This window comes from Suncus etruscus, chromosome 4 (genome assembly GCF_024139225.1).
Source record: "Suncus etruscus isolate mSunEtr1 chromosome 4, mSunEtr1.pri.cur, whole genome shotgun sequence".
NCBI lineage: Eukaryota > Metazoa > Chordata > Mammalia > Eulipotyphla > Soricidae > Suncus > Suncus etruscus.
Genome location: NC_064851.1, coordinates 111,853,584 through 111,868,176, shown reverse-complemented (window position 1 = coordinate 111,868,176; position 14,593 = coordinate 111,853,584). Strand labels below are relative to the sequence as shown.

General features: G+C 34.2%; 1 protein-coding gene across 1 annotated transcript in view; it reads right to left on the bottom strand.

The window, feature by feature from the left end:
- The window catches only part of GPM6A (glycoprotein M6A), a 143,865-nt gene that overhangs the window by 16,417 nt on the left and 112,855 nt on the right, over positions 1-14,593 (bottom strand). The window contains 1 exon segment of the mRNA XM_049771306.1: positions 14,207-14,363. Coding sequence (XP_049627263.1) covers positions 14,207-14,363 — 157 coding nt within the window.

The following is a 14,593-nucleotide window of genomic DNA, read 5'->3' as shown; positions in this document are numbered from 1 at the left end:
ATATAACTTTATTCCTTTCCTTTATCCCAAATTAAATAGATTTAACTATACCTACAAAAATTGGATGGCGATTTGTAAAGAAATATGTTCAGTGTGTACAATATTTTTCCATAAAGCAACATATGTGAATTTGTATATGCAGAAAGCCCCACTTAAAGTATGACACCTTTTTTAATCTGCATAGCATAGAGATTGTAAATTCATGTTCTTTACTCAAATAAATTGGATTTCTTGTTTGTTTGCTTATATTTGGGTCACTCCTGGTGATGCTCAAGGATTACTTTTGGCTTCATACTCATGGTGGTATTCAGGGAATCATATGAGGTGCTGGAAATTGTACGCAAGTAGATGTGTGCAAAGGCAAGTACCTTACCCATTACTCTCTCTAATCCAGAAATATATTATTTTAATGTTGAATCTTTGTAACTACTTTCTAATGATTGTGATATATAATTAGGCACAGAATTTGGGATGGGGTACACATACTTATCAATGTTGTAATCACATTTAATCTTTTAAACTATTTATATATATTCTATTATCAAAATGGTGATAAAATTATACTTTAAGGACCCGGAGAGATAACACAGCGGCATTTGCCTTGCAAGCAGCCGATCCAGGACCAAAGGTGGTTGGTTCAAATCCCGGTGTCCCATATGGTCCCCCGTGCCTGCTAGGAGCTATTTCTGAGCAGACAGCCAGGAATATCCCCTGAGCACCACCGGGTGTGGCCCAAACCCCCCCCCCCAAAAATATATATATATATACTTTAAATATACCTTAAATGTGCATATTATACATCAAATCTAGTTTCTATATAGATATTTGTTCCTTTGGGAAATTTCACAGACACACATTAGAAGATTTTAAAGAGAAGCAGTTATACATTTTAGTTCAGTTGTTATACCTCAGATGTTTCAGTATCTTGGGGAAAAATACAAGATACAATAAATATACTGAATAAAGCTAATTATCTTATTCAAATGTTTTAGCTCTTTTATCTGGTGAGTGATAACTAAACTTTTCTTGCTAATTTAGGAAAAATATCCAATAATCAAACTTATTTGAAAGCATACAGAATCCACACAAAATTACTATTAAACCAAACCAGTAAGAATGATATGAATGTTATGATAGTGTCAATCTACCTATATTTCCAGTGGTATTGTGATTCATACAGGTTGAAAGGAATAAGGCTAGGAAAAAACTTAGTTAACAAATATGAAAAGAGTTCAGGTGTAACCAATGGGACTTGAGGTGAAATCTGTCTCATCTATGTCATTAAATGTCACAGCATTTGAGTACCCAAAAAGCATGTGATTTCCAATAACATTTCTTGATATTCATCTCAAATTTGATTTGTTTATAATATTTAATAAAACTTGTTATTTTCAGACATTATGTTTATGAACCAATATCCATCTTAATAATAACCTTAAACTATGATTGGATATATACATCCATTATCCTAGAAGAAACTAAGTCAGGTCAAAAAAAAATACTAGCATATAACACATGTTGAATACTAAGGTAATTAAACCAATAAAATAACCATTTTTAAATAACCATTCCTTCATTATAATCACAAACATTTTTTATTACATTTTATATTATTTGTCTTTGTTTAACCAATATAGAATGAGGACCATACATGTGTAATAGTGTGTGTTATTACTTCAATCACAGAAAAACATTAAGGCTTCCAATTTACTTAACTATTCAAAAAGGGTAAAAGTATTCCTCATAAGAGTGTAGATATTAGGCCTTTTTGTTGTTTTGTTTTGTTTTGTTTTGTTTTTAGGTCACACCCTGCAGCTTTCAGGGGTTACTCCTGGCTCTACACTCAAAAATCGCTCCTGGCAGGCTCGGGGAACCATATGGGATGCTGGGATTCGAACCACCATCCTTCTGCAAGCAAGGCAAATGCCCTACCTCATGCTATCTCTCCAGCCCCAGATATTAGGTCTTGAACTATTCTTGATTGCCAGTTTACAACTACCAGAGAGAAAGAAAATTGTTTCTAGGGTGTTCTTTCTCCTTTCTTCTTCTGGAAAGAGGAATGAAGCAAATCTACAGATCTAACCCATAATGGCACTTGAATACTATTCCACATTCTTTCTTTCTCAGTTCCCCAATCCTGTCATATCCTTTTCCTGTGTCCACAGACACTGCTTAGTAACCTAAGTTAATAAATTTAGTAACCTAAATTTTAAAACTTAGGTTACTAAGCAGTGTCTGTGGAATTACATTCCTTCATCAGATTTAAAAATACAGGATGATCTCAATTATATGTGGTATTTTGACTATCTGGATGAAGGAATGTAATTATTTAAAAGCGGGATACCTAAAGTCACCTTTGGACTCAGTATAGGGTGGAGAGTTAAAAAAAATAGAAGTGGGGAAGAGGATCAAAGACAATAAAATAACAGGGTTAGAGGCCAAGGAAGCCCAGGTGATGGTAAGGAATTATAGATCTATTTATCCAAACCACTAAGCAACAACACTGAAATCATGAAAACTGAACAACCACACTTAAAAAGGTGCCTGTCAAGATAGCAGACTCGGAGCTGGGAGATGTATAGGTGGGTACTCAGGAATAATAGTGGAGAGAGATGACACTGCTTGTGTGATTAGTGCTAGAACCATTGTATGTCTAAAGGTCAACTATGAAAACTTTGTCAATCATGGTACTTTAATGATTAATTTTTAAAAAATTAAAAATTATAAAGGCTTCTATTATTTTTCATCACATAAAATCCACATATGTAAACCTGACTTACGGTCTGGACTCAGGAAAACTACTTGTAAGCAACTCTGCTAGCACATTTCTTTCTCTTATTAAGACCATCTGGGTAAAAGAAATCTTCAAAGTATTTAAAACTATATTATAAATATCACTACACATTTTCTTCAAAAATTAAGAGGTGATGCAAATTTTTTGTTTGTCCTTTAATTTCAATCAGTAATAAGGTAAAGAATAATTGACTCATGGATCAAATATTTGCATGTCACTTACTATTTTTTTAGCCTAAGAGTCACAAATATTTAACAATATAGTGGGAATCTCTCACAGACCTTAAAGGCACAGGCTTTGAGCTATATTGAACAAAATTGTTCTCTATACTTAGTAAAACAAAAATAGCTGTGAAATTAAATTTGTGGAGAAGTTTCAAAGATACAGTACATTAAAGCATTTAGCATTGAATTAAAAGAAGCATAGACAAAATACACTTATTTTTATTCTAGATAGTTTAATGAATTATGACTGCATCCTAATATGCAAATATATTTTTTCTCTAAACAATATTACAATAGAGAATAAATAAATTTTATTTCCTTTCACGTTTAGAGAAATTAAAAGAATGAGAAGTTCTTGAGTCTGGGAAAGTAATTAAAAGAAGGCTCTCACTCAAATAAAAAGGATCTAGAAAATTTGGAAACTACCCCAAAACCAAAGAAATCTGGTTAATGGTTCTGGGGGTGGGGTAAAAAAAAAAAAGCCTCCTTTATTAACATTTTCACTATTTGAAATTGTCTATTTCAAGGCCAATTTATAATCTCAAGTACAATTCTGTAATTCAGCAGCTTGAAGTCCATTACTTTGGGAAGCATAAAGCAACTCCAAAGACCCTGGAGAGTTATCAGTCTGCTTTTTAATGCACTCTTTATTTCTTCTATTTTCTTTTATTTTTCTGTCATGGGGATTTTTTATTTTTGAAGGTAGTGTTCACTGTCAAATGAGATTCATATTAAAAAAAGTTTAGATTACAAGCAGATTGAAATTTTTTGAGCCACATTACTAGTGCTATTTTATTGGCAAGGAGAGGTATGCCTTATGTGATCAGAATATGCCCCATATTTCATCCCCTTTATGATTGTATTACAGAAAACTACAAAATCTGAATATTTAAAAGTAGGCCTTTGCTGTAAGATAAAATGTTCAATACTCTCAATAAGCAATTTTTCTTCTAAGAAATATATGTAGCACATTTTGCTATTGTCTATCTTTTTCTGGGGGGGGTTAGTTTTTGGGTCACACCTGGCAGTGCTCAGGGGTTATTCCTGGTTCTGCACTCAGAAATCACCCCTGGCAGACCCAAGGAACCATATGGTATGCTGGGATTTGAACTACCGTCCTTCTTCATGCAAGGCAAATGTTCTACCTCCATGCTATCTTTCCGGCCCCATTGCTATTGTCAATCTTATTTCTGGGAGTAACCCATCAGATTCCCTAAATATTTCCACATTAAGTTAAAATATCATTTTATGTTTCTGTTTTATCTTGAAATCTAATCACTTCTGATATCAAACTATGATTCAATTTAATAAAGTATGACTCAGCATAGATATATAAAAAAGGAGCACATAGTTAACAAGTTTATTACTAAATTTCCATTATTCTTAATATGAGAACTAGTGAGTGTGAAAGCTATTCTGATTTTCATTACTTCAATATCCAATAATTTAAAATAGCTTCTGATTTTAGAAATCTTTTTTGATGTACCTCTTTATTGATATTTATTTTAAATAAAATACCCTGAAATTCAATTCCATGATAACCTATAATTCTTTGAGAATATTGCTGTAAAAATTTAAAAAAATGAGAACTGTAAGAAGTAAACAATAAAGTAATTATTGAATTTAAAGTCAAAAGACCCAGTCACTAGTTAAATAATTGGGCATAAAATGAAAATTCTTGAATTCACTTTCTCATTTGTGAACTTGAAGTTAACATATACCTCTCAGAGGGCTATAATAAATAATCATATAAAATCACTTGACAACAAAATTATGATCTATCATAAATTTTTTATCCAGAAATAAATATGAAGAAAGTTGATTGGTGTACAAAAATCAATCATTTTGTATTGTAGGGGACAGAGAGAAAGCAGAACAGGTAAGGTGCTTGCCTTGCTTATGGCCAATCTCAGTTCAATCACAAATGTTCTCTGAAGTACCACCACTGGAGTGATTCCTGAGCACAGATCCAGAATAAGTCCTGAGCATAGCCAGCATGATCCACAATAATTTTTTTATTTCTAAATGCTAGAAATAAAAGTAAAACCTGTTTACAGTGCATTTGGTTTTTATTACCTTGCACAAGCACTGAATTGTAAGTAGCTGGGTCCCAGTTCACTGGGAAAAGGGATGGTTGAGTATTTATGGAAATTATCTATATAAGGTTACCACGGACATTTATAGTATTTCAACCAAGTTTACTATATTATTCGTATATTAAAATGTTGACTACTGAGTCCTAACTTCTAAACAAAATATTTCCAGAAAAAATTTTTGGTTTGCTTTAGATTAGTTAGTTCACAGATTTTGGATAGTTAAAACTGCAATAAAATGATAAGCAGCATGTGCCAGTTTCATAATTAATTTGCAATACATCTCATTATCACATTATTAATTTAGCATCAGGACATGAAAATGACTATAGCAATACGTGAATTACTGCTTGTAACTTTGGCTTTATGAAAACAATTTATTGAAATTAACCAAAGTATTTAGCATTAAATTTATCAAAATATTTGGGTTTTTTCTAAAAAATAATTTTATAAATAAAATTATTGCTTTCATCTTAATTTAAATAGTCTAACTTTCTAGAAATTTAGGAGGTTGATTAAAACAGTACAGCAAGAGGAAAGGTTTTCCAAATCTTTGGAAGGTGATTAGATAGATCGCTGTTTCTGATTACAAGGCCATTGGGAACACTGTGTATTTAGCATAGAAAAAGAAAGCAGGTTTTCATCAGAACTCCTATGAACTTAGACTTAATGTCTAAGAAAATGGCACTTCATTGAACTTTATATCTACCATGGAAACTTCAGTCACTCTACATTAGTAGAGTTAAAAAAATAACTAGTTATTAAAAATAACCAGAGTTAAGAAATCACTGATGAGACTGACTTCAAAAGCTTCAGAATCTAGGAAACACCCAGACACTAAAAAATCTGCCGCAGATTCAGTGGAAGATAATGAACACGTTAGTGAAGCAGAAATGACTGAACAGAACTGCTGATAAATGTAAAAAATATGCATGAATAAAAATCTTTATGAACAAAATTTTGTTTGTGTAATCAGCTAATTGTTTATGGGTTTTTTTCTTATATTTATTAATGATTTTAAAGCACTTCTGTAAAAAAGGGTTGCAACTATAAGCTTATAATTTAAGTTCTACCAACTTATATATCGACAGCTTCACTGTGAATAGATCCATTTACAAAATGATTCTGAAACCAGGTAAAAAGGCTCCTTTAGGTACTTTCAGTGAATAAAAATCCCACTTTCTTCACACGCAATAGGACTCATGTTGAAGCAACATTATATTTAGTTTGTTTGCATTGGGGCACACCTGGAAGTGCTCAGGGGTTACTCCTGGATCTACATGCAGGAATTATTCCTGGCAGGTATGAGAGAACATAGGGGATGACCATATGAACCTGAGTCAGCCATGTGCAAGGCAAATGTACCTTTGTACTATGGCTCTCCTCCCTAAAGCAAAATTTTTGAAGGTTATCACTGTACATGAAAAAAAACACCTGTATGTTTCCTTTTGATTTTAGACTCCTATGGAGAAATAAGGCTTAGGATTTATTGTCACACACTTAAGCATATTGTTACTCCCTAATTAGATGTGGAGTGCCCTAAGGAGAGTTCAGATTTCAATTGAGGACCTTGGTATTGGCAATCCTGAATCAAGAATGCATTTTTTAAAAAAAAAAAAATTAAATTCAAGACTAAACTTGAGTGACCAGCTTGTATGCAAAGTTTGTTGATAGCTTTACTTAAAAAATCTCCTTAAAACTCTTTACAACCACTCTTTTTATTTATGTATTTATGTATTTATTTATTTATTTATTTATTTATTTATTTATTTATTTTGTAGTTTTTGGGTCACACCCGGCAGCGCTCAGGGTTATTCCTGGCTCCAGGCTCAGAAATTGCTCCTGGCAGGCACGGGGGACCATATGGGGCACCGGGATTCGAACCGATGATCTCCTGCATGAAGGGCAAATGCCTTACCTCCATGCTATCTCTCCGGCCCCACAACCACTCTTTTTATGTTTTATATATGAGTGTTTTTGGACCATTCCCATAAAAGAGATTTTAGAACTGTCAAGATAAGACTAGTTTTAAATGAGTCTATTCCTGCAATTAAGAACACTTTCAACTATAATTAATGATCCCAACAATATGCAAAACAGAAAATGGCTGGTGAATTGTAATAACCTTCATTTTCATTATTATAGAAAAACATTTTATCGTATTAGTAAAATAACAATGATGAGGCAAATTTATCATTAGTTCCATACCAGATATTTGAAGTCAAATCTGGCTCCATTATCCATCATTGCTGTCAGCAAACCACTCATCTGCTCTTAGTGGTAGCTTTCTTATATATAATCAGAGTTAGGTAGCACTATTTCTTAAAGCCACTGGGAGAATTAAATGTTCTATAATTTTGTTAATTGAGATACAATTGAGATACTGAAATTTCTCTCTTTATCTAAAATTAACTTTCAAATATACATACAGTACTGAATCCTATATAATCTATTTTTCTCCAATACCTATGGGTGAAATTCAATTTTAAAATAGGTACAGAAAGTGGTTAATAATAAGAACTAATAAGATATAAAAAAGCAATAATATAATATAATAAAATGACTATGTATGTACTCTCTCCTCTCAAACTTTTTTCTTGAACATATTATTTTGAACAAATTATCCATGCATGATTAACTAAAACTAATAAATATAACTGAAAAAAGGCAACTATATAAGCATTTTTCAAACATTTCCTGTTATTTGTCAGTTATCAAAACAAAAATGTAAAATAAACTGTGAGATATGACACAATAGCTATAAAGAGATGGTGTAGAAATATAACTCTAAGATGCTGTAGTGAAATTCTACAAACAACCATGGCCAAAAGGAAACATTTTAAAAAAAATTAAACAGGTTTCTTTATCTGTAAAATGGGCATAAAACAGCAACTACCTAAATATGTTCATATTTTTTTATTGTGGGCAAAGTGAATTACAAATCGTTCACAGTAATATTTAAGGCAAATATTAATAAAATATGTTATTCTTAAAATTGTATCTGGTATATTACTGGCAAAATGTGTGCTCTTTCTTTTCCTTTCGTTTTTTGGGTCACACCTGGTGACACGCAGGGGTTACTCCTGGCTATATGCTCAGAAATTGTCCCTGGCTTGGGGGACCATAGGGGACGCCGGGGGATCAAACCCCGGTCTGTCCTAGGCTAGCGCTTGCAAAACAGAAGCCTTATGCCCTGAACCACCACTCCAGTCCTAAAATGTGTGTTCTTAGGAGTTTAACTGAGTACACCCAAAGTTTATACAATGTTTCATAATTCCTAATAAAATATGGCCTTAATTGATGACCTAGTTTTTACAAAAACTAGCAAAATAAAAATGAGGTTCATCATTAGGTTTCTCCCTGTAATATAGATATATCCATTAGGAGCAGAAATAACAATTATAGTAGAAAACTAACAATATTAACTTAACCAAATTAACAGTTACCAAAATTAAAATTAGGGTGGAAAATAATAGAGGAAATATGCTGTGTTAATCTGAATGGCATGGTGACATAGCTCACTGGTAGGATACATGCTCCATGTATGAGGCCCTGAGTTCATACCCAACCATTTGCATACCAAAATAATGAAGGTAATAATGATACAGTTTTTCCGTAAAATTTGGGACAGCTGGGGTTACCCTCATCTCACCAGAGTTTATAGGAATTGATCTTTCATTAGAACCTTCAGAAGGAAATAATTTTGAGGGTCACTTGTTTTTGGATTCCTAGCTTCCAGAATTGTGACACAATCCATTTGATCCTTGAGATATTTCAAGAGGGCCTTTGGTAGAAATCTCATAAATGCATAGAACACAGCATGAGGCTAGGGATCTAACCAATAGAATAGGAAGAAAACAATGTCAGAAAGGGGCATGTCTGTCAGAAAATGGTTGAGTAACACTGGGTTGAACCATTCTCTGTAAGTCATTTTATAATATTTTCTTTTGAAAACCCTAGAGATAGAATATTTCAAGCTCATGCTTGATATTGTTTTAATTTTATATTTTAACTTCTCTGTAAGGTGATTCAGTTAACATTAATTTTCAAAGAAAGTAGTTCTTTCTAGACTGTTACTTCAAAATTGTTGAACATAAAGATAAACGGCATCAAGACAAGGCTAGATCAGATCTGAGATCAATATTGGAAATGTTTTAGAGAGCAATATTGGGAGGGCAGAGTGATGGCGCAGTGGTAGGGCATTTGCCTTGCATGTAGCTGACCCAGGACAGATGTGTCGATTCAATCCCTTGGAGTCTTATATGGTCCCCCAAGCCAGGAGCGATTTCTGAGTGCAGAGCCACAAGTAACCCCTGAGTATCACCAGGTGTGGCAATATTGGAAAAATATAATGATAGATAATAGCAGATAAAACTGTTTTCCTTTCATTTCTTTTCTTTATATTTCTTTGGTTTTGGGGCCATGCCTGGCAGCACTCAGGAGTTACTCCTGGTTCTGTGCTCAGAATCACTCCTGGAGGCTCCTGGAACCATATGGATGCTGGGATCAAATTTAGGTTCCTGCTGGATTGTCCTTGTGCAGGGCAAATGCCCTACCTACCACTGTGGCCCTCAAAGCCAAATTTTCAAAATGTGAGGCAGTGAATGATTTCCAGGTTTCAAATGAATAAATGCATTATCTCATGATTTAATGTCATACGGTAAAATATAAACAATCTCAATAAAATAATCAAAAATGTTTAATTGGGAAGAAATTAAACTTAAAATTAAATGTCTGCATTCCTTACAATGATAACTAAAAAGTTCAAAGTTTATAACAAATATACACTTAAAAACATGTTTTATATGTACCTAACTTGATACCACTTACGATATATATTAACTTAATTACTTAAAAATATTTAGTAGTTTGCATGTGATTTTTTTTTTTGGATTTTGGGCCACACCCGGTGATGCTCAGGGGTTACTCCTGGCTATGTTCTCAAAAACCTCTCCAGGCTTGGGGGACAATATGGGATGCCAGGGAATTGAACGGCGGTCTGTACTAGGTGAGAGTGTGCAAGGCTGACACCTATCACTTGCACCACCATCCAGCCCTATGCAAATGATTTTTGATAATAATAATTTTCACCCATAAAATTTGAATATTCTGGGTTTTGAACAATAATATTTGACATTTTGAAATAAAGGTACATTTATTTTGATGCTGCCGTAATGGAAACACAAAGTGCAGGTCACATTATGCTTTCAAATACATTCACTTTAACTGAACAAATGAACAAGCAATACAGAAGAAAAATAAAACAGAATCAGATACATTAAACAGTAATGGCAGTTAGCAGAGGACAAGTGCTATGTGGAGATTAGTAAAGGACTCATTGTATGGTGATACATATGGTCCTTAGAGTTGTTGAATTGTATTGAATATCTAGGGCTTAATGCTATAAACCAATGTTTCCTCAATAAAGTAATCAAAAAAAAGAGAAGCTTAATTCTTCAAAGACTTTGCATAAAGAAAGAGCATTGATTAAGAATAGAGATGTTTTCTAGAATCCTCTAGTGATATAATACTGCTTTCAAAAGCATTTCATTGGCTCTGGTGTAGATTCTATTAGTTAACTTTTAGTTTATTTGAGGGGGTTGAGCCACATCTAGAAGTGCTTAAGGCATACTTGTGGCTCTGCATTCAGGAATTACACCTGGAGGAGTTCAGTGAATCCTATGTCATACCAAAAATTGAACCCAGGTTGAGTATAAGGAAACAACTGTACACACTGCTGTCCTCCTGATCCAACATTTTACTTGTTATAGAGCTTGAAAAAAGAAACAGGAATAAGATCTTTATGGGATCAGAGAGAAAGCAGAGCAGGCAAGGCTTTTGTTTTGTAGGTTGTTGACCCAGATACAGTCCTAAGAGCTGCATAAGTTTCCCTGGGTGCTGCTAGGAATTAATACCCAAGCAAAGAGCCAGGAGTAATTAATTTTTGAGTATAGAGCCAAAGGAAGGAAGGAAGGAAGGAAGGAAGGAAGGAAGGAAGGAAGGAAGGAAGGAAGGAAGGAAGGAAGGAAGGAAGGAAGGAAGGAAGGAAGGAAGGAAGGAAGGAAGGAAGGAAGGAAGGAAGGAAGGAGGGAAGGAGGGAAGGAAGGGAGGAAGGAAGGGAGGGAGGAAGGAAGGAAGGAAGGAAGGAAGGAAGAAAGAAAGGAAGGGAGGAAGGGAGGAAGGGAGGGAGGGAGGGAGGGAGGGAGGAAGGTAGGGAGGGAGGGAGGGAGGAAGGGAGGGAGGGAGGGGAGGGAGGGTGGGAGGGCAGGGAGGGTAGGAGGCCAGGGAGGGTAGGAGGCCAGGGAGGGAGGCCAGGAAGGGCAGGGAGGGAGGGCAGGGAGGAAGGGCAGGGAGAAAGGGAGAAAAATAAGTAAAAAAAAATAAAAGATTTTTTCGAACTAATTCGGGAACTATTTTATTTTATTTATGGTAGTTGTTACCCTCCAATGTTTTGTGTACTGTAATAAAGTATATTATTAGAAGTTCAAAAAGACATTATTAAAGCTTAGTGAGTCTGGCAAAAGAGATTAACAAGTGAACTCATGAAACACAAAAGACAATACAATCAGTCTACTTACAAAAATAAAAATACAAACAAACAAACAAACAAAACAAGGACAGGAAAGAACAGTGGGTTTTTCTTGATAAAACATTCCTTTTCTCTCTGATTTCCATGCATTATGGGATCTCATTGTTACAACACCCTGTGGTGCTGGATTCAACCCACTCTGGGTAGTAAGTAATTCAATGCCATTAGCAGCCTTGGGAGAGGCAGGGAGCCATATGCAAAGCCTCCCCCCCTACTGCGGATGTGCAAAATTGTGGCTTCTGCCTTTTTTTTTCTGCCCATTTCCTTGGGCAGAGGAGGTAAGGGATGGGAAGGAGCATCTGGAGAGCTGGTTCCTGGCTCTGCCACCTCTAGTGGCTCCTATACAGCTGCCATCCCTCTGGTCCAGTGGAATTGAAGCCACAATTACTACTATTTTAGGAGAAAAAGAAAAGTGACTCCTGTTTTGGTTTCAAAATTCTAATTTGAGATGCCTTTGAGATGTTTGAATAACAAGCAGAAAACTAATCATTGGGCATTATTTTTTTACCTCTGTAGACTGTCTAATGAATTAGCTTTATAATTCTGAAAGAAAAAAAGTTAACTCACTTTCCTCTGGCTGCCAAAAAGTAAATGTGCTCAGGATATTTCAGTTATCATTTCACCTTTGCTTATCAATCATACACTCTTGGAGCTGAAATGAACTGTAGAGCAGATCCAATAGCTTCAGCTTGTAAGTGAAACAATTGTTATACAAATAATTAAGACATTTTTGAAGATCAATGATCATATAATAATCCTATCCCAATTGAATGGAAGTTTATCATGAATTTAATACACTACATTCCAACAGAAGAAAATAAATCTGAATTTATTTTCTTAGATCAATCACTTAGATATTATGAATGAATACCTGAATATTCAGGAATTTTTAATTAATCTAAGATCTTCAATTGAATTTTTGCTAGATCTAGATTTTAATATTACTTTTCTTAATACAGTAGGTATTAACTGGATGATTTCTTTCATCTTGGGTATATAGAAGTTCAAACAAGAAAATAGACATGACTGAATAATTTTTTTTAAACTACCACTATTTTATAAGTAGATTTTTCTTTGTTTTGTTTTTGGGCTACACCCGGTGGCACTCAGGAATTACTCCTAGCTCTCTGTTCAGAAATAGCTCCTGGCAGGCATGGGAGTTCTTACTGGATACCGGGATTCGAATCACCATTGGTCCTTGGTTGGCTGCTTGTAAGGCAAATGCCCTACCTCTGTGCTATCTCTCCGGCCCCTGTGATTGAATAATTTGAAATCCTCTTCTTGGAGTAGAAAAGATAGAGAGAGTGATATGAGAATGAAAAAGTAGGCTTGAAGTGCCAGAGGGAAAGTGATAGGTCTTGGGATCTTGGTTGTTGATGGGATACATAAATACCACAAGCATTATTATTGTGAGCATGTTACCTAAACTGTAATAAAAGGAATTTATTAAAAAGTAAAAAATGGACATTTTCTCCTGAAAAATAAGTGAGTCTTACAATAAATTATCTACAAGATAACTAAATGTGCTTAAAATACAGGCAAGCAAATTAGATTACTATTACCCTTGGCAAAAGCAGCAAAACAGAGAGGGTTAGAAATTAGTTAAAAATATTTCATAGTTAATATTGCTTATTTTTTCTAAATTAATATAAATTATACTATATTAGATGTATCTTAGAGACTGTAACTAAGTATATGGTCTATGTAACATTTAAAAATAAAATCATATTGTCAATAATGGAAGGTTTAACATTTTAATATAGGGAAATTTTTCTATACAAAATGACAAATGTACTCTAAACCACAGAATTAATAGATTCTTCCATTCTTATGCATTCCTTTAAATCGGGGGTCCTCAAACTTTTTAAACAGGGGGCCAGTTCACTGTCCCTCAGACCATTGGAGGGTCTGACTATAGTAAAAACAAAACATATGAACGAATTCTTATGCACACTGCATATATCTTACTTAGCAATGAAGAAACAAAACAGATACAAATACAATATGTGGCCCGTGGGCCATAGTTTGAGGACCACTGCAATGGTCTAGAATGTTAAGTTTATCACTAAATATTGTATCAATATATTCAAAAAAATAAATTATTCTTATTTCAATAGAAGTAATGAAATTGATCGCTTCATTAATGTATTTATGAAGTAGACCCTTTATCTATAAATTTAAGGTAGACTTTTTTGGTTATATTTCAAATATTGTATTGAAACCCCAAGGCCCTTTGTGAAAAAAAAAATTATAAATCAAGACATGTTTTGCTGATTCTAGGAATATAACTAGTTGCAGATGATTTGATCGTTTTCGATGGAATTTTTACATGGAATGCTCTTAATTTAGAAAATAGTGCTATTGAGATTTAAGAAAGTGATCACAGGATGGAATTATACTGGTTTAATTTTAAAATGCTCAATTCTTGATAGATGAATGCAACACCTGGTGGCTATTGAAATAAGCCCCAGCGAACACTGAATATTGAGAAGCTTAACTAACATACCCAGGCGCTCACACATCTGCCACAAGTGGTGATTTTGAAATCCCCGTAGAGGTCCTTGATGGCTCCAGTTGTGAAGAAACCTTCCACCATCAGCAAAATGCCATAGACAAAGAATGCAGCTGCAGTGCCATAGATCACATACTTGAAGATGTCAATCCTTGAGGGAGAGAAGACAAGAGATTTATTTCAAAATCTCCACAGTGCTAATCTATAGTGGTTTTTGCTCATGGCTTATGGTTCCTTTGAAATAACATGTAGGTTAAAAGTGATTGGATTTCAAGCATTTCTGCTTCAAATATGTCTAATGATAAACTATGAATTGGTCCTGCTTGAAGATAAAATTGTCCATTCCCAGTCCTTCTGGGCATGTACTTTTCCGATTTGTTT